The 19,694-nt window shown below is 40.8% G+C and overlaps 1 protein-coding gene across 1 annotated transcript; it reads right to left on the bottom strand.

The window, feature by feature from the left end:
• Positions 1 to 1,092: 1,092 nt before the first annotated feature.
• Positions 1,093 to 18,413, bottom strand: HENMT1 (HEN methyltransferase 1). Its single transcript, XM_074381521.1, has 8 exons — positions 18,329 to 18,413; positions 17,524 to 17,622; positions 14,930 to 15,058; positions 13,066 to 13,178; positions 12,187 to 12,321; positions 3,788 to 3,967; positions 2,944 to 3,121; positions 1,093 to 1,809 (listed from the first exon to the last, which is right to left on the bottom strand). The coding sequence occupies exons 2-8, from the start codon at positions 17,572 to 17,574 to the stop codon at positions 1,399 to 1,401; spliced, it is 1,197 nt and encodes a 398-aa protein (XP_074237622.1). The 5' UTR covers positions 17,575 to 17,622; positions 18,329 to 18,413; the 3' UTR covers positions 1,093 to 1,398.
• Positions 18,414 to 19,694: the final 1,281 nt, after the last annotated feature.

The following is a 19,694-nucleotide window of genomic DNA, read 5'->3' as shown; positions in this document are numbered from 1 at the left end:
TCCCTAGATGGCATGCTAAGTAGCCACAACATGCAAGATGGACCTCTGGGTCCCTGAAGTGGCAGAGCCCCCATGCCTGGGGCTTACCTCTAGACTACTGTGCCTAAGAAATACCTCTCATTTCAACTACCGTTTTTCCCCCAAGAGATGAAGCCATGTTTCTTTCTCCCATTAGTACTACCACACCAATTTCAACCAGGATGTTCCTGAGAAGGTGCTCAAAAAACAATCCCAGCACTTCAGGAAGCTGAAGCAGGAGGATCACTTGAGCCCAGAAATTCAAGACCGGTCTGGGTGACATAGTGAGACCCTATCTCTACAATTTATTTAAATTAGCTGGGCATGGTGGTGCACACCTGTAATTCAAGTTACTGGTGGGGAGGGGGTGAGGTGGATTATTTTATCCCAGAGGCTGAGGCTACAGTGAGCCATAATTGTGCCACTGCACTCCAGCCTGGGTAACAGAGCAAGACCCTGTCACAAAAAAAGAAAAAAAAAAAAAAAAACATGGACAGCAATTACGTTATGAAGAGGCTTCTGTGCCCTCCAAGCACCTACATTCATTTCTCTTTTGTTGATGTTCTAGGCTAAATATTACCCAGGTTAGAATTTGGCACAAAGGAGACAAATCCTAGAAAGATTTTAAAGCTACTGGGAAAAGGTTTTGAACACTTCAATTTTTAATATCACAATTGATATGGTTTGGATTTCTGTTCTTGCCCAAATCTCACGTCAAACTGTAATCCCCAATGGTGGAGGAGGGGCCTGGTGGGAGGCGACTGGGTCATAGGACAGATTTCCTCCTTGCTGTTCCTGTGATAGTGAGCTCTCATGAGATCTGGTTGTTTAAAAGTGTGTAGGCCCTCCCCAAGCTCTCTTCCTCCTGCTCCAGCCATATAAGACATGCCTGCTTCCCCTTCCCCTTCCACCAAGATTGTAAGTTTCAGGAGGCCTCCCCAGCCATGCTTCCTGTACAGCTCCTTTCTTTAGAAATTACCCAGGTTCAGGCAGTTCTTCACAAAAATGTGAGAACAGACTAATGAAACAATCAACTCATGGCTCTTAACACAAAAAATATAGGTAAGTTCAAAATTAACATGATGTTACCACATACAACTTTTCTTTATTCTTGAGAAAAAAAAGTCCAAGATCAAAGGAAAGCACCTGTTTTTAGTTAAACCCTAGTATCTTTCTCAGGGCTCACTGCAGTCTGGCCATATGTCAAGCAGGTCTGTCCAACGGCTTTGAACATAGACTTTTGCACTAAAACTTTAAAAACATTACTTGAATTAGGACCACACACACACACACACACACACACACCCCCACCCTAAATTCTAAGTGAACACAACTATTGCTGAGACCCTGAAACTTCAGGAAATAAAGATGGTTTAAAACTCAAAACTGCTCATCAAAATAATCACGCAGGTCAGCCACCACTGCAGAACCATCACTGCTCAGAGGAATTGAGTCAGCAATGACTGATCTCATCATCTCTTCATTAGCACATAAGCGGTTCAACTTGGGATAAGCAAGTAGTCTCTGCAGAGGCACAAAAAATTTATCTCCAACACAAAAGGGTTTGGGAGAGTTCTCTATCTTAGCTTTCTCAACCTCTGTGAAGACTGGTCCAAAGCATGGGCCGGGGGCCTTTGAGTCTTTGGGCTTATCACCCCATTCCTCATCCTGTTTTTTCTGCCGTGGCAGGTGGCTCACTCTCAAGCTTTCCACTTGTTGGGACACCTCATTAACCAACACAAGTTTAAAGAACTTTTCCTGCTGTAAGCTCGGGTACGAGGTGGTAAAAACCTAAAGGGAAAAAACAAAACTCTTAGAACATGGAAAATTTTTTGAAGCTTTTTTGCCATGTAAGAATAAATGTACATACTGAATATCTGTCAGATCCTACTAATCATACATGCCTCATTTACAATGGGAATCAAATTACTGACACACAGACATTAACTATCTGATGCTAATACTCCATGTCTCCCAGCTAGGTTTCTACCAAGTCACACAAACCCAGTATTCCTACTTGCTATTACAAGGGAAAGGGCAAAAAATGAAAAATGGTTCAGTTAAAAGGGAAAATATGGCTAAGTGCAGTGACTCACACCTGTAATTTCAGCATTTTAGGAGGGTTGGGCAGGATTGCCTGAGGATGGAAGTTCAAGACCCACCTGGGCAACATAGTGAGACCCATAGTCTCTATGGAAAAAAAAAGTAATTAGCTGAGCATGGTGGTACATGCCTGTAGTCCTAGCTACCTGGGAAGTTCAAGTGGGAGAATTGCTGTGTCCAAGAATTCAACGCTGCAGTGTGCCATGATTGTGCCAGTGCACTCCACCCTGGGTGACAGAACAAGACCCTGTTCCTAATTAAATAAATTTTTCAAAGAATGGGAGGATGTGTTTCTTCTTCTTGCCTCTTTAAACCCAAAGGGTCTAAGAAGTTTGTAGGTTCAGTCCTAAGAGTCATGTCCTAAGCCAACTGGAGAGGAACTGCTGCTGGCCTTCCTTTTTACTACTGATAATCCTAACAGATTACAAAAAGAGTCTGCTGAAGTACTGCTTTGAAGTATTCTAGGTGTTTTTGTGTAGAGATGGAGATCTCATTATGTTGTCCAGGCTGACCTCGAACTCCTGGGTTCAAGCAATCATTCTGCCTTGGCCTCCCAAACTGCTAGAACCACAGGTGTGAGCCACTATACCCAGCTGCTCTGAAGTATTCTAAGACGACTCCAGCAGACCATTGCCTTCAATGTACCTTGCAACATAACAAAAGGCCAGGCAGTCTAAAAGGATACCATAGGCTAACTCTGACAGCAGTCATGGGGCCTGAAAATTTTACACTTATCTCTACTTTGGGGATTCTTACCCCTCAAAAAGTTCACCACCCTAATGTATCTCTAGCCCTGACAGATACCTCACAAAGAATACTCACAGCTTTATAAACATGCTGATCATGCTGCTCTGAAACACATGATTCCATTGCCTTTCCTCCATTTTTCTGGAAGATTCCTATCTGGGTACAGTATCCAACATTCTCAGCTCCAGCTGGTGGTTCCCCAACACCAGTAAACTCCACGGAGTAATCATAGCGATTTGCCACAGATAAAGCCCTGAAATCAAAATAAGGACAGCAATCATTTGTCTAAATGTAGAGCTACTGTTAAATAAAGAATGATTTCTGCTCAGCAGTACAATAGAACACAAAAAATACAAAGAAATAAATACTTCCAAGTTTCAAATTCCTAACCACTAGTGTATTTATTTCTATGACAAACCAAAGCAAGGACATAGTGTCAGTTTCCAATTTACCCTAAGAGTACGGAAGAGAAAAGGGACATCATGGACAGGGTGTAGGGATGAAGAAGGAAACCACAAGGGCTCAAACCGGCTACCCATTTGGGTTTGCAATTACACCAGAAAACATGACCAATCTCCAGGAGATACCCCGGGCCAGGGGCCTGAGGCTCACTCTCACTGCCCCAAACCTTCCCTCTGTTTTGTTCCTCATCTCCATGCCAATACTGCAGATGCCTTCACATAAAAGTAACCACAGACCCTCTCCACGCTTGCCCAAATGACCACACACCCTGTCCATACTTGCCCAAAATGCAATGGTCGCTTTGTGATCTTATTACACACTAAGTCACAGGTTGGAAATCAATTTTATTGGAAGAAAGTACAAAACAATTTAGGCAATATATGTATATCAACATTTATTTCCTAACATTTTAAACTCCCGCAGGATCCCAAATAAACAAAAATCCTTCTGAACTTACCAGGTTTGAAACTCCATTCTGGTCCACTCAAATTTATGATCTGAATCTCTTAAGGTCACTGATGGGAACAGGGGATTGAATTCAGAGTTTGGTGTGCTGATGACAATCATGGATGGAGATAGGTACCCAAATACCACTTCAGGAAATCTGGCCAGATCACCTGAATCCAAATGTTCTATTCTAAAATGGTTAATGAGAAAGATATAATAAAATCTAGCTTCACTTGCACCTAGTTTTCTAATTGATTTATCAAAAACAATTTCCATCTGTATATCAATTTCTCCCTTCTTTGAAGATGTAATAATGCTTACATGACCTAAGAACAATTATTCAGGCTGGGCGTAGTGGCTCATACGTGGAATCCCAGCACTTTGAGAGGCCAAGATGGATGGATCACCTTAGGTCAGGAGTTCGAGACCAGCCCAGCCAACATGATGAAACTCCATCTCTACTAAAAATATAAACATTTGCTGGGCATGGTAGCACATGCCTGTAATTCCAGGTACTCAGGAGGGTGAGGCAGGAGAATTGCTTGAACCCAGGAGGCAGAGGTTGCAGTAAGCCAAGATTGCACCACTGCAGCCTGTGCAACAAGCAAAACTCAATCTCAAAAAAAAAAAAAAAAAGAAAGAAAGAAAAAAAGAAAGGAAAGACCAATTATTCACATATTCTCATCCTTTCCTACCCCTCAACTCCACCTATGATGTTTCCTTATCCAACTAAGGTCCTTTGCTGTGTTCTACAGCTTCATTATCAATACCTCTAAAAAAAAAGTCTCTGAGGTTAAACCTCCCTGATATAATGCATCAGGGAGGACAATATCACTTCTATGATACTCTTGTCAAAAATGCAGTCCCTGAATTTGATAATGAGGAGACACTTAGATTGAGGGACATTCTAGAAAATAGCACATATTCTTCAGAAATATCAAGGGCAAATAGGACCAAGCAGAAAGGCTGCACAGACCTGCTTCAGATTAAAGGAGACCACGCAAACATGACAACCAAATGCATTGTGTGATCCTGGGCCATTTTAAATTTTAGCTAAATTTTAAAATAGCTATAGAAAAACATTACTGGAACAAATGATGAATGGTGAATATGGACTTAGATGAGTTAACAGTACTGTATCAATGTTAAATTTCCTGATAGAGTTATGTGGTTATGGTAAGAAGTCTTTGTTCTTAGAAAATATTTACCAAGGTATCTAGGGGCAACAGGACACAATATACCCAACCTACTCTGAGATGGCTGAGATAAAAAAATACATGTAGAAAACTATATTTAGAGAAAAAGACAAAGTAAATAGGATCAACTATAAACAAGTGGTAAATCTAGGTAAAGAACAGCTGAGAGAATTCCTTGGACCAATCCTGCAACTTCTGTAAATTTGTAATTATACAACAACTAAATGTTACCAAAACAGAATCTGACAAAGTTTTGCTGCCATCCCATCTAAGTCAGTATATCCTAAGGAAACTAGATTATTGACAAAAATGCTTCACACAGGCCTGAGCTTCTACGCAATTCCCAAGAAAATTAGGAGCCGGCTGGGCGCAGTGGCTTACACCTGTAATGCCAGCACTTTGGGAGGCTGAGGCAGGCAGATCACAAGGTCAGGAGCTCGAGACCAGTCTGGCCAACATAGTGAAACTCCATCTCTACTAAAAATACAAAATAATTAGTCAGGCATGGTGGTAGGCACCTGTAATCCCAGCTACTCAGGAGGCCGAGGCAGGAGAATTGCTTGAATCCAGGAAGCAGAGGTTGCAGTGGGCCAAAATGGCACCACTGCACTCCAGCCCAGCTGACAGTGCGAGACTCAGTCTCAAAAAAAAAAAAAAAAGAAAGAAAGAAAGAAAAAAAAAAATTAGGAGCCACATTAAGCTGTAGAAAGACAATCTCCTTCCACAGGCTGCAAGGACATCCCCATATCACCACTAGGCCTCTATTTCTCAGCAGGATGGTGATGGGCAGAAACATCATGACCTTTCATCCGGTTATAGGAAGCAGCACTGAAGGTGAACTGATGACCTGTTTCACTAGTCAGTAATGGTCTTCGAGCTGCCAAATCTAGCTGTTTCTTGAGTCTTCTTATTCTACCTGACTTCTTTGCATCACCAGTGCAAATACTACCATAACCGCAATCTAGGGTTATAAACATAACATAATTAGAGGGAAAGTTATTGCTTTATCATATACTGGAAAATAAGAAACGCTGAAATTAAATGAGCTAAGTATTTATTTCAAGAAGTTAGGAAAACACAGCAAACGAAATCCAAAATGAGCAGATGCAAGGAAATACAAAGGGATTTTTATTTTCTTTTTTGAGACGGAGTCTTGCTCTTGTTGCCCAGGCTGGAGGGCAATGGCTCAATCTCGGCTCACTGCAACTTCCACCTCCCATGTTCAAGAGATTCTCCTGCCTCAGCCTCCCGAGTAGCTGGAATTACAGGTACTCACCACCATGATCGGCTAATTTTTGTATTTTTAGTAGAGACAGGGTTTCCCCATGTTGGCCAGGCTAGTCTTGAACTTCTGACCTCAGGTGATCTGCCCACCTCAGCTTCCCAAAGTGCTGGGATTACAGGTGTGAGCCACCACGCCCAGCTCAGAAGGAAATTTTTAAAAGTAAAACATACACACACTCTTAAACCTATGACCTAACCAGTAATTCCACTCACAAGTGAAGTAAAATTTGCCTTTGCACAAAACCAGTATGTGAATGTTTGTAACAGTTCTATTTATAATCACCCCAAACTGGAAACAATCCAAATATCTTTAAAATGGGTAAAGAATGAAAAGTGGCACTTCCATACAATGGAATGCTACTCAGGAATTACAAGGGACCAACTACTGACACACAGAAGAACTAACTCTCAAAGCCATCACTGAGTGAATGAAGACTGTCTCAAAGGTTATAAACTATATGATTCTATTGTCACATATTCTCAAAAGGACAAAACTATAGTCATGGAAAACAGGAAGGTGACCACAAACGAGTAGTGCAAAATAGGTGTTTGGGGTGATGGACTGTTCTGTATCCTGACCATAGTAATGGTACATTAAACTATGTGTGTTTAAATTCACAGAACTATACCCCCTAAAAATCTTCAATTTTACTACATGCTACTTTTACATCATCATAAAGTCAAAAAACAAAGTGGGTGTAAATATCTGCTATGTGTATCATGGTTACCAGGCTAATTCCCCTAATATAAAAAGAAAGTATATGAATTAGTAAGAAAAATAGCAACAATCCAATAAGAAAAATTTACAAAAGAAACACATAGTTCAGAGAAATTTTCTGAACTCTGGAACAGGTGAAAATGTAATACAGGAAAAATACAAATTCAAACTACACTGAAATTAAACTTTCCTCCTATCAGACTGTCAAAGATCAAGTTGGATAAGACAACACTGGGTAAGTCACACGGTGAAGGGGTAGGAAAATAAACCCTCCTACATGAGCAATCGGCATGTGAATCAGTACAACTCCTAACGAGGGCAGTTTGGCAAACACTTTCGTGGTGGATGCTGCTAGTTTTCAACCAAATTCTACTCTATTCTTCCTCCATAGTAACAGTTGTCACAGGCATATAGCTGCCCAGTTACAGGATCCATTTTCAGCCTCCTTTTCAGCCAGGTGTGACCACAAACCTAAGTTCTCATAAACGGAAGGTGAATGGAAGAGATATTTGCCCTTCTGGGTCTGGGTCTTAAAATATTTAGCATACATGCCTCTGTGATTTTCCCCTCTCATTAACCAGGAGAATGTGTCTGTGACCCAGCTATGACCACAGCTAGGTTTAATACTCCAGGGGACAGTAGAACAAGACACAGGAATTTGGTTCCTGAGTGACTTCAAGGAGCCAAGCCACTGCCAATCATGGACCAGTCAGTGGTAGGTTCATAACGTGAATGAACTGGTGAATCTGTTAGAGAAAACAGTATGGCAGTTCCTCAAAAAATTAAAAATAGAATTACCATACAATCCAGCATTTCCATTTCTGGATATATACCCAAAATAAGTGAAAGCAGGGCACAAATGGGTATTTGTATACCATGTTCAGAAGAGCATTTTTTTGCAATAGCCAAAAAGTGGAAACAACTCAAGCGTCTATCAACAGATAAATGCATAAACAAGCTACGTTATATACATATACCATGGATGATTCAGCCTTAAAAAGAAGGAATTTCTGACACATGCTACAGCATATGGGTAAACCTTGAAGACACTATGAGAAGTGGCATAGCCAGTCAAGTCTCAAAAGGACAAATAATGCCTGATTCCACTTACAGAGTCAGAAAACAGAATGGTGGCTACTGGGAGGCAGGAACTAGGAGTTGTTAACAGGTGAGTAATTGTTTCGGTTTTGCAAGACAAAAAGTTCTGTGGATGGATGGTGGTGTGGCAGCACAACAATGTTAATGTATTTAATGCCACTGAGCTATACACTTAAAAATGGTTGATGTGGAAAATTGTTATGTGTATTTTACCACAATAAAAACAAAAATAATAGATGAGATACACAGATTTTAAAAACTGAAACACTAACTTCAAGGAGGACAAATTGGATATATTTAAGTATGAATGACGAGACCAAAATACGACGAGTAGATTTTCTTATTGCCAGTTGCTGTTCTAAACTTTATATATGGCTTCTTTGTTCTTCAATTTTGTTTCCTATAACTAATATGTTAAATTTGGCAACAGAAAGTACAAAAATACAAAGTAAACTCTCTGCTCTAGAGGAACAGTACATTTTACTAAAAATAAGAAATCAGGCGGGGTGCAGTGGCTCATGCCTTTAATCCCAGCACTTGGGGAGACCAGGAGTTCAAGACCAGCCTGGCCAACATGGTGAAACCCCATCTCTACTAAAAATACAAAAATTAGCTGGGCATGGTGTCACGTGCCTGTTATCCCAGCTACTCAGGTGGCTGAGGTAAGAGAATCACTTGAACCTGGGAGGTGGAGGCTGCAGTGTGCCAAGATCATACCACTGCACTCCAGCCTGGGTGACAGAGTGAGACCCTGTCTCAAAATACATAAATGCATACATACATACACAAATACATACATAAAAAAAATTAGAAATCAACCTGAACACACAACCAGGCAAACTGACCACAGAGCAAGCCCCTTAACTATTAAATGTCATTAAAAAGCACCTATCTTGGGTGTCTAAAAACCAATCCCACTTTAAAAGAAACAGAGCTCCTTTGAGAAATAAATTATTCCAGGACTAGAGAAGGAAAAGTAGAAGAGGGGCCTGACACATCTTGGATGTCAGAAAGTGCTCAGGAAAATGAGACCTATCTCTAGGCTCAGGAGCCAGCTCATTGGGGCCCCCACTAGCCAACCCCACTAGACAATGAAGAAGTGCAGAAATAAATCACAAACTATCAAAATATAAGAATTCATGAGTTCACTTACTGATACATAAATAAATAGGGAGAGGGAGTGCTCTTGCTCCTGGTAAAATGCCAACGGTTGACTGGTAAATGTCCAGAGGTAGTACTGGAATAGCAGTAAATATCATTTGCCACCACTGTCATAAAGATTGGGCCAGATAAGAATCACTGATGATGCTAAATCTAGGGGGAAATATGAATGAGTGACAAGGTATCTGCATAGTCTCGATATGTCTCCCTATAAGTTGTAATGAAAAAAGGCAAAATCAAAACAGTAATTACACAGTGGAGCAAACACCTTGACCGGAAGCAGGGGAGAGGGAATCAAAATTAATGTCACCAAGGAGGGACAGATGGACATCATGTGCTTCCAAATGGGAGGCCCAGAGAAGGACTCAGATAACCTCTGCAGTGTTCCGCAGTATTCCAAAGATGCATAAGCTGAATCTAATCAATAGGAGCCCAAAATGAAAAAGTACTCTTGTTAAAAAGAGGGACAGGGGACTCATTACATAAAACCCCTTGCCTTGGAAATAAGCTGAATTTTTCCCTTTTAAGTTGACATGTAATAACTGTACATATTTATAGGGTGCAGAGTGATAGTTTGATATAGGTATACAATGCGTAATGATCAAGTCACAGTAATGAGGACCTCCATCGCCTCATTTATCATTTATTCATGCTAGAAACATTCAAAATCCTCTTCTAGCTCTTCGAAAACACACAATTGTCGTTAACTATATTCACCCTACAGTGCTACAGAATAAAACTTATTCCTCCTATCTAGCTGTAATTTTGTATACATTAACTCCCTATACTCTCCTCCTTGCTACCCTTCCCAGCCAATAATTCTACTCTCTACTTAAATTTGAGCTTATTTTTTAAGCTCCCAGATATGAGAACATATGGTATTTATCTTTCTATGCCTGACTTATTTCACTTAATGTCCTCTAGGTTCATCCATGACAATTTCATACGTTTTTATGGCTGAATAGTATTCCATTGTGCATATATACCACTTTTTTTTTTTTTAAGACAGAGTTTCATCCTTGTTGCCCAGGCTGGAATGCAATGAACTGCAGCCTCTACCTCCCAGGTTCAAGAGATTCTCCTGCCTCAACCTCCAGAGAAGCTGGAGATGTATTTTTAGTAGAGATGGGGTTTCTCCATGTTGGTCAGGCTAGTCTTGAACTCCTGACCTCAAGTCATCCGCCCACTTCGGCCTCCCAAAGTGCTAGGATTATAGGTGTGAGCCACTGCGCCTAGCCTACATGCCACATTTTCTTTATCCACTCATCTGCTGATGGACATTTAGGTAGATTCCATATCCTGGCTACTGTGCTGTAACACTGGGGTGCAGATATCTCTTCAATATAATCGACTTCTTTCCTTTGGATAAATACCCTGTAGTGGGATTGCTAGATCACATGGCAGTTCTATTTTCAGTTTTTTGAAAAATGAAACCCAGCCTCTCAAAACTGCCTCAGCCCCAAGTGCTGGGAGTACAGGCATGAGCCACTGTGCCCAGTTTTTAGTAATATGTACTGCTCCTCCAGAGCAGAGAGTTTACTTTGTATTTTTTGTTTTTTCTATTGCCTGGTACATATTAGTTATAGGAAACAAAATAGAATGCAGAACAAAGAAGCCATATATAAAGTTTAGAACAGCAACAGGCAATAAAAAAATCTACTCGTAGGTATTTTGGTCTCATCATTCATACTTAAATATATCCAATTTGTCCTCCTTGAAGTTAGTGTTTCAGTTTTTAAAACCTGTTTTCCATAATGGCTATAATTTACATTCCAACCAATTTATATGCGTTCCCTTTCTCTGCATCCTGGCCAGCATTTATTGTCTTTTTAATAACATCCATTCTAAATGGGGTAAGATATCTCACTGTGGTTTTGATTCACATTTCCCTGATGATTAGTGATGTTGAGCATTTTTTTATATACATGTTAACCATCTGTGTATCTTTTGAGAAATGTCTACGCAGGTTCTTTGCCCATTTTTTAATTATTTTGGAGTTTTGGGTTTTTTGCTGTTGAGAACCTTGTATACTCCCTTGTATATTAGCCCTTTAATACTCTGCAAATATTTTCTCCCATTCTATAGGTTCTCTTCACTCCATTCGCTCCTTTGCTGTGCAGAAACCTTTTAGTTTCATATAGTCCCATTTGTGTTTTTGTTTGTAGCCTGTACTTTTGTAGTCTTATTCAAAATCTTTGCCTAGACCAATGTCCTGAAGCATTTCCTGTTTTCTTCTAGTACTTTTATAGTTTTGGGTCTGCATTTAACTCTTTAATCCATCTTGACATTTGTATACAGTGAGAGATAGGGGTCTAATCTCACTCTGCATATGTATATGCAGTTCTCCCTGTTCCATTTATTGGAGACAGTGTCCTTTTGCCAATGCATGTTCTTGTTGTCTTTGTTGAAATCAGTTGGCTGAAAAATGTGTGGATTTATTTGTGGGTTCTCTATTCTGTTCCATTGGTCTATATGCCTGCTTTTATACCAGAACCATGATGTTTTGATTACTACTGCTTTGTAGTACATTTTGAATCAGGTAGTGTGAGGCCTCCAACTTTTTAACTGAATTTTTTAGTAGAGGCAAAGGGCCACATGTATACCCTTAACTGATTCAGAGAAAAAATAACTCTACAGGGAGATGGAGGTGGGGGGGAACAGGAGAGGGAGGGTGGAATGTACAAATGATTTTAAAAGTGAGGAAGGTGTTAACATCTGGATAAAGGGGGTATAGGTATTCTTGGCATTATGTATTTATGGCAATTTATCTGTATACTTGAAATTTCTAAGTAAAATGCTGGAAAAGAAGAGTAAAAAGATATCCCTAACCAATGAGCAGTTTTCTTTACAAATAATAATTAAAATCTAAATATTTAGGACACTAAGATCACTCAAACTTATTCAGGTTTTTCTAATGAACAGTTATACAGTATAAATCAGTTTAAAACTTACAATTCAATACACGTTATCAAGTCAAATCCAAGCAAACGAGAGTCTCTCTCCACAACAGACCCATGATACAATGTGATGGTCAAATTTAGATCCCGAGGTTTCAGAAAATCACCCATGAAAGGAGCTAACGTATCCCTGCAAAATAATTATTGAAGAAACATTCTGAACACGATCTATTTAAAAATTATCACCAGCTACAGAACTCAGATCCTCTGATAATTATCTTCTACCTATGTTGATAGAAGTCTGACATGGCCTGTTTTTCTTGTCTTGATATATTAAATACCAGGTCATAGGGAAACTTCCAGTCACAATGGGAAGTTACTGGCCAGTGAGAAAAAGACTTTGAATATTTAATATTGTTATATTGTTTTCACTTGTAATAGTTTTGGTTTTCCAGCTTTAGTTTCAATGATTTTCATATTTTTGTTCTTTAAAAGATCATTCTTGAAGCAATCTGTGGAAATCTAATGTATATATGCTATATACACAAGAGATAGGAGAAATGCTATGGTTCAAAATGGAGGCAAAGGCCTGGAGCCTTGGCCTTAGTGTTTTGGAGAATTTTAAATCCTCTGCTATAAATTATCCTAGTGTCTAGCATTAAAGTGATGAGATTTTGAAACTGAATTTGAATATCTGAAATTGAATTTGCAATGCTTCTACTATTATAATCATTTAATTGAGGCTACACTTTAAGTTGGTAGCAATAAAATACAAGTATTTTTAGTGTTACGGCAAATCCTGATCATTCAGTGAGTTGAAGACCCCTAATAGCTCCAATCTTTTAAGACAAATATAAAATCAACACTTTCTCTAAACTCAATAATGTCATTAGTTTTATATTAATGAGTAATTCTTTCAGAAACTAGGTATTACCGTCTCCATCGTAATTTATCCTCATTAATGTCTACTCCAACAAGCAATTCAATGCATGGATTGACTTTTAGCAGCCTTAAGAGTGAAGTATCACCACATCCCAGGTCTGCAACCTGTAGATGAGACAGAATGTTATTTCAAAGATATTTACAGCCAGAAAAGTATGATCAAAAACTTTTATTTCTGAGGAGGAGAGAGGGGAGTACATATCAGTAATAAAATAATAAAACCATTATATGGAAGGATTTTTTGGTAGAAGATTCTATACACACACACACACACACACACACACACACACAAATTAACCTGAGACTGTATAAGCCCATAGGCAAATTTCTATTTGATCACAGTAAAATAGAAAGGTCCACTCCTATTCCAGAACAACTATTATTGCCTATATTGAACTAATAAAAAACAATTAGGTACATACTGTTTTCCCATTCAGAATCAGAATTTGGAGTCTTAAATATTCTCAGCATATTTCAGCAACAAAGCTTTCTAAAACTTTGCTTTCATCCCTCAAACATTAATTTGATTAAACAATTACCTCAACCATCTGAAATTCCATACTGAACTTTGAGTTGCCAAAAAGCCAATTTTAGATGCCTTACCTGAATACACATGCCTAGATGGTCACAGAGATGTAAACTAATACCTGCACCTTGGTGTGCAAGTGTGAAACAGTAGTGGTGCAGTTAAGGGAAACCTTTACACACAGGAATCTTCACTGAGTCTTCAACATCAAGCAGAAAAAGAAAGCTTTCATCTAGAAATTCACCTTACCTGCATCTAGTTCACATCCAATCCATTAGTATAGTAACCGGGTATGAATATATGTATGTAGGTTGTATGCAATTATGCCTTTACTCTGAAATTAATTGGGAAGGCTCACTATGATCTAATTTTCTTTTTGAGACAGGATCTTGCTCTGTTGCCAAGACTGGAATGCAGGTGATAACAGCTCACTGCAGCCTCAAATTCCTGGGCTCAAGGGATCCTCCCACCTCAGCCTCCTGAGTAACTGGGACTACAGGCACATACCACCATGCTCAGCAATTTTACTTTTTGTAGAGACAGGGTCTCACTATGGTGCCAGACTGGTCTCAAGCTACTCAGCTGCCTCAGCCTCCCAAAGTGCTGGAATTACAGGTGTGAGCCATCACACCCAGCCCATTATCGTCTAATTTTAAAATAACCACAATACCTGTGGCTACAATACCAGTTTGCCTGGTATTTTTAGAGCATTTTGCTCTAGAAACATGGTACCTACAAGATCACATCCCAGTACAAAAATCTCAAGATTTTCTTCACATTTGAATCGCAATTATGAACTCTACCTCAGCCCTGTGTTTCTGGCATCTGTTAAAGGAATCCACCTATGCTCTGTGTTCCAGGAAAGGGCTCACTGCAAAGAACCACCCTCCTCCATAAAACTTAGATAAGATTCCTTGTGTTTCCATTCTTTGCCTCAAATGATTGGCAGGAATATTTGTCCCCATTGATCAATAGGAAGAAAATTTCTTTTTTAACCATACTTTATTTGAACTTTCCTCCTTCCCCCAGGGCCCTGAACTTTGGCCTGAGGAAACAGTCCCCTCCTTAAGGCTCCCCATTCTACTGTCCTTTCAAACCACCCTTTCATCCCACTTCCCTAGTTTCTAGCTTTTTTTCACTCCTCTAGTAAAAGAAAAATCGCTTTGGCTCAACTCTTGAGACACTTGGGGATCTTGTGGTTACGGCATTCTCCCTATTGCAATAATCCCTGTGAAAAGTCTCTCCACACTAATGCATTTGACAAACCACCTCATAAGACTAGTCTACTAGTCTTAGTAACTGAATGTTTGGAAAGAGAAAAAATACCTACCTTCTTGGGCTCATGTTGCTCCACTAAATTTTTAACAAACTGGTACCGCTGCCTGTATAGTGGAGGTTTAAACTGAATGACCGTCTCCCTAGGAACTTCTTCAAAATTACCGTCAATCACACTACTGCACTAAAGTTCACAAACAAAAAAAGATGGGTTCTAAATCATGCATGACTTCAGAAATTAAATAAAGAAAACCCTTAGTTTCCCCCAATCACTTCGAAAAACACACTGGCCTTCACATACCCCTTGTCTTAAAATCATTAGGGAACACTGTTTCCTCCACAGTTCATCTAAGCACCCTTTCATGACTTTTAATAAGTGAGAATCTGGCTCTATGCTCCCTATAGCTTAGTTTCAACTGAAGGGAACATTACTAATGAATGTATTCAATGAAAACAACTAGAAGCCTCCAAGCCACAAGGGACCTTTTGTGGAGTGAGTTGCCAAAGCCTGTGGTCCAGATAGATAGGAGGCTGGAAAATATTTATAATGACTAACACACACACACACACACACACACACACACAAACACACACACTCTCCCTTACACTTTTTTTCTTCAAGACAACTCTTGCTCTGTCACCCAGACTGGGGTGCAGTGGTGTAATCTCGGCTCACTGCAACCGCTGCCTCCCTCCCGGGTTCAAGCAATTCTCTACTGCCTCAGCCTCCCGAGTAGCCAGGATTACATTACAGGCACACGCCACTATGTCTGGCTAATTTTTGTATTTTTAGTAGAGACAGGTTTCATCATGTTGGCCAGGCTCTTCTTGAACTCCTGACCTCATGATCCATCTGCCTTGGCCTCCCAAAGCAGTGGGATTACAGGCATCAGCCACCATGCCCGGCCAACACTCTTCTCTTTTTAAGAGAAATGGGGTCTCACTATGTTGCCCAGGCTAGATTAAGACTCCTGGGCTCAAGCAATCCTCCCACCTCAGCCTCCTGAGTAGGTGGGCATCTGTAGGAACATTCTACCATACCAGCAAAAGACTCTCTCCCTGACCAAACTTTAGTCAGGTTTCTGAGCCATCTTCTTGAACAGACCTCAATCCTGGCCCCAAACTGGTCCTTGGGCTGCCTAGCCCAATTTTAACAAGAATACTTCTAAGTCAGTTTAGGCAGAATCTTCTACCCCTGATATCTGATCACCCTTAATAGCTGGTCAAATTTTTCATCCTTGCAATGTCCTTATTGCAACAGTCTTCAGTAAAGTCAGACTAATTTTTTATTTAACATGACCCCAAGAAAAAACTGAATTTATAAGATTAATCTGGAACAGTTGTTACTCTGTTCCATTATAAAACAGTCCAGAGGATATCTGATATCTAGTATAGCACTGTCCAATAAAGATAAAATACAAGTAGGCAATTTTCTTGTAGCCCAAGGATTGTAATTATAATTGGAATTAGAATATTTAGCCCAATATATCAAAAATATAATTTCCACATAAAATCAATATAAAAGTGAGATTTTAGATTCTTGTTTTACATATTAAGTCGTCAAAATCCAGTGAGCTATGTATTTTGTACTTCTGCATTTCGATTCCAAAATGTTCATCAAAAACAGTTGTCTGTATTGGATTTCAAAAACTTATTTAAAATATACACTCACACACTCAAATTATTCCAAACATACTTTTTTTCCAATAATGAAATCAAATATCCATTTTTAAACTTAAAATTAAAAATGAAGTTATGAGCCTAGGTGGTCAGCACTGCATGAGTCGTTATTGGGCCAGTGCATTCAAGCCTGTGCAACAGAGCAAGACCCTGTCTTAAAAAAAAAAAAAGTTAAAGTTCAGTTCCTTAGTTCCACTAGCCACATTTCAAGGGCCCACTTGCCATGTGTAGCTACTGGACAGCAGGAAGCTATAACCTAGACACTCCCAGTGTGGTTTCCAAACCAGTGGCATCTTCACCTAGAAACTTTCAAAACACAAAAGCTTGGGCCTCACCCTAGACCTCCTTAAACAGAATCTGCAGCTTATCAAAATCCAGGGTGATCCAGATGCAGGATCACATTTGGGAAAACACTACTTAGAGTGTTTTTAAAATAGATTTTGCTACTTTAACAACTAGTGATAAAAACAAAAACATTTTACTTACATACACCAAATGTGAATCTTTCATCTAAGTATACTCTTGTTTACCTCAACCAACACTGCAGGAAATGTTAAGACCTAAATGTGATTAATTTTGCTTGCAATTATCTCACAATACATACAGGTAGTAATTCTTTTTTATTTTTTTGAGACAGATTTTCACAATGTCACCCAAACAGGAGTGCAGTAGTGCAATCTCGGCTCACTGCAACCTCTGCCTCCCGAGTTCAAGCAATTCTCCTGCGTCAGCCTCCTAAGTAGCTGGGATTTCAGGCGCCCGCCACCACGCCCCGCTAATTTTTTGTATTTTTAGTAGACATGGGGTTTCACCATATTGGTCAGGCTGGTCTCGAACTGCTGACCTCAAGTGATCCACCCACCTTGGGCTCCCAAAGTGCTGGGATTACAGGCGTGAACCACCAAGCCCGGCCTCATCCAGGTGGTAATTCTTAAGAGTCAAATAAACAGCTAAGAAGCGTGGCATTACCTGTAACTTGTTTTCTTCCATTTTGTTTCCACGTTTTGTTGAAACAAACATGAAGATTTATCCTGCAGGCTCTATTTGAGAGAATCAGCACTGACTCAGCTGTAATAAATACAAAACCGTTTTTTGTTTTTTTTTGTTTTTTTACAAAACCGTTTTTGTAAAGAAACACCTGAAGGAATTAACTGCCTAGTTCAGTAGGGAAGAACGAAAGTCTCTTTCTTACTCCTTACTTACTACAGTATATAATTTAAATAGAACGCTTAAAAGTAAATAACGAATTCACCACTGGGTACTCAAAAAAAAAAAAAAAAAAAAAACAACGAAAGCAGGATTGGAACAGATATTTATATACCGAAGTTCACTGCAGCATTATTCACAGCAGCCAATCTGTGGATTAAATGTAGTCTACGTTTAACCCACAGAATGTATCAAGTATTTTTTCAGACATTCGCAAGCAGGCTCAGAAAGCCTAACTTTTCACTACGTCAAACCCTGCTAAGAGCAACACACATTCTTTCCCTTTACCATCATTAACAGTTAAATTTGATACAAACGGAACAATCTTAGGGGTTCTGCCCATTTCATTGCTAAAAGCCTCAACTTCGAATTTTTTCAAAAACAATTTTTCCACACATGGTCAAAATGAAATTTCGAGGCGGGGGAGACATTGCCCTGATAAGCCAGGGGTACCCCAACATCTATCCAATTCACTCACGATCTTGAATTTAAATTTTGGTTCTCTATGGCACGTGTCTCCATCAACTAGACTTTAGACTGAAATTTAGGCAACTTGTTAGTCACCAACTTGTAGCAGGAAACCGTGTTCGCTGGAGCCAACGCTTCTGTCTTTGTACCGGCCGTCGCTTCCATCACCTTGCAGTAAAGAGCACGCCCAACCGGAAAAGCGAAGCCCGGCGCGGAGCAGCCAGCGCCTTCAACGCTGGGCGCCGCCCTGACGCCCGCGCACGCGCAGCCTCGCTGCGTGACGCTACCGCCGCCGCCACGCCTGCGCCCGCACCTAAGCCTAGGCCGCCCTCAGGGGCTCGCCAGCCTCGTGCACTCTCACCGTCAGCCCTGGGCCCCGGGAGCCTTATGGTGCGCTGGGCGCCGTCCCTCTAGGGTCTCGGCTCCCAGGCGTCGGTTTTGCGTATCGTAACGGCCGCCGTGGCGCATGCCCGGAAGCCATTTTCAAGGTCCTCGCCCGAATCTTGGCGACGACCACTTGCGTCCGCCGCGCCGCGTACCCAGCCAGCGCGCGGCTGAGACCCGGGCCGGCGCGGCGGCTGTTGGCGAAGGCCCCCGGCTCCGAGCGCGTCCCCAGACCGCGAGCAGGAAGGCGGCTCGGGCTCGGGCGGCTGTTGGACTCGTAGCGCTCCCGAGGCGCGGCAAAGGCCTAAAAAATGGTCCCGGCCAGCGGAAGGCGGCAAGAGGAGTAGCCAGGCTCCACGCGAGGCAGCCGGTGGCTGGATCCCAGAGCAGTCCACCGGAGCCTTAAAGAACTCTACGCTGAGTGAAGTTGGCCCGGTGACACCTGCGCTTAGAAAAGCATTATTACCGCTCCCAGCGCCCAACTCCCCACCCCCAAACCGAGGTTTCCCCGAATGCTGTGAATAGAACTGTCGATCTCTTAGAAGAGTTATGGTATCCTGCCCTCCTTCCCTCTGGAGACTACTTAATATATATAAGTACTTACTTTCCTGTATGTGACGGAAGAGTATACAGGGTGACGGGAGGGACGAAGCTGCCTTCTTTAGGGGAAAAAAGATTGACTTCTATTTTAAAAGATAAAGCTGGTGTTTTTACTACTGAATTAATAGCCTATTAATGTGCCATAAATGATATATTGGAGCTGTATTTTCAAACATTTAACACCTGTATGCAAAGCACTATGCTAACGGCTCTAGGGTAACGGAAAGATAAATTACACCAATCTTGTTTTTGGTATTTGGGGGAGTCTACTTCCATAGTTAAGAAGTACATAACTAAAGATTAAGCTTCAAAAATTCAAGTATAGGGCCCGGCATAGTGGCTCCTGCCTGTAAGCCCAGAACTTCGGGAGGCAGGCAGATCACTTGAGCCCAGGAGTGTGAGACCCTGTCTCTACCCCCCAAAAAAAAAAGAAATTAGCTGGGCATGGTAGTGCTTCCTGTGGTCTCGACTATTTGGGAGGC

The sequence above is a fragment of the Saimiri boliviensis genome, chromosome 11, assembly GCF_048565385.1.
Source record: "Saimiri boliviensis isolate mSaiBol1 chromosome 11, mSaiBol1.pri, whole genome shotgun sequence".
NCBI lineage: Eukaryota > Metazoa > Chordata > Mammalia > Primates > Cebidae > Saimiri > Saimiri boliviensis.
The sequence above is the reverse complement of the archived record's forward strand: the minus strand, read 5'-3'. Positions and strand labels throughout refer to the sequence as shown.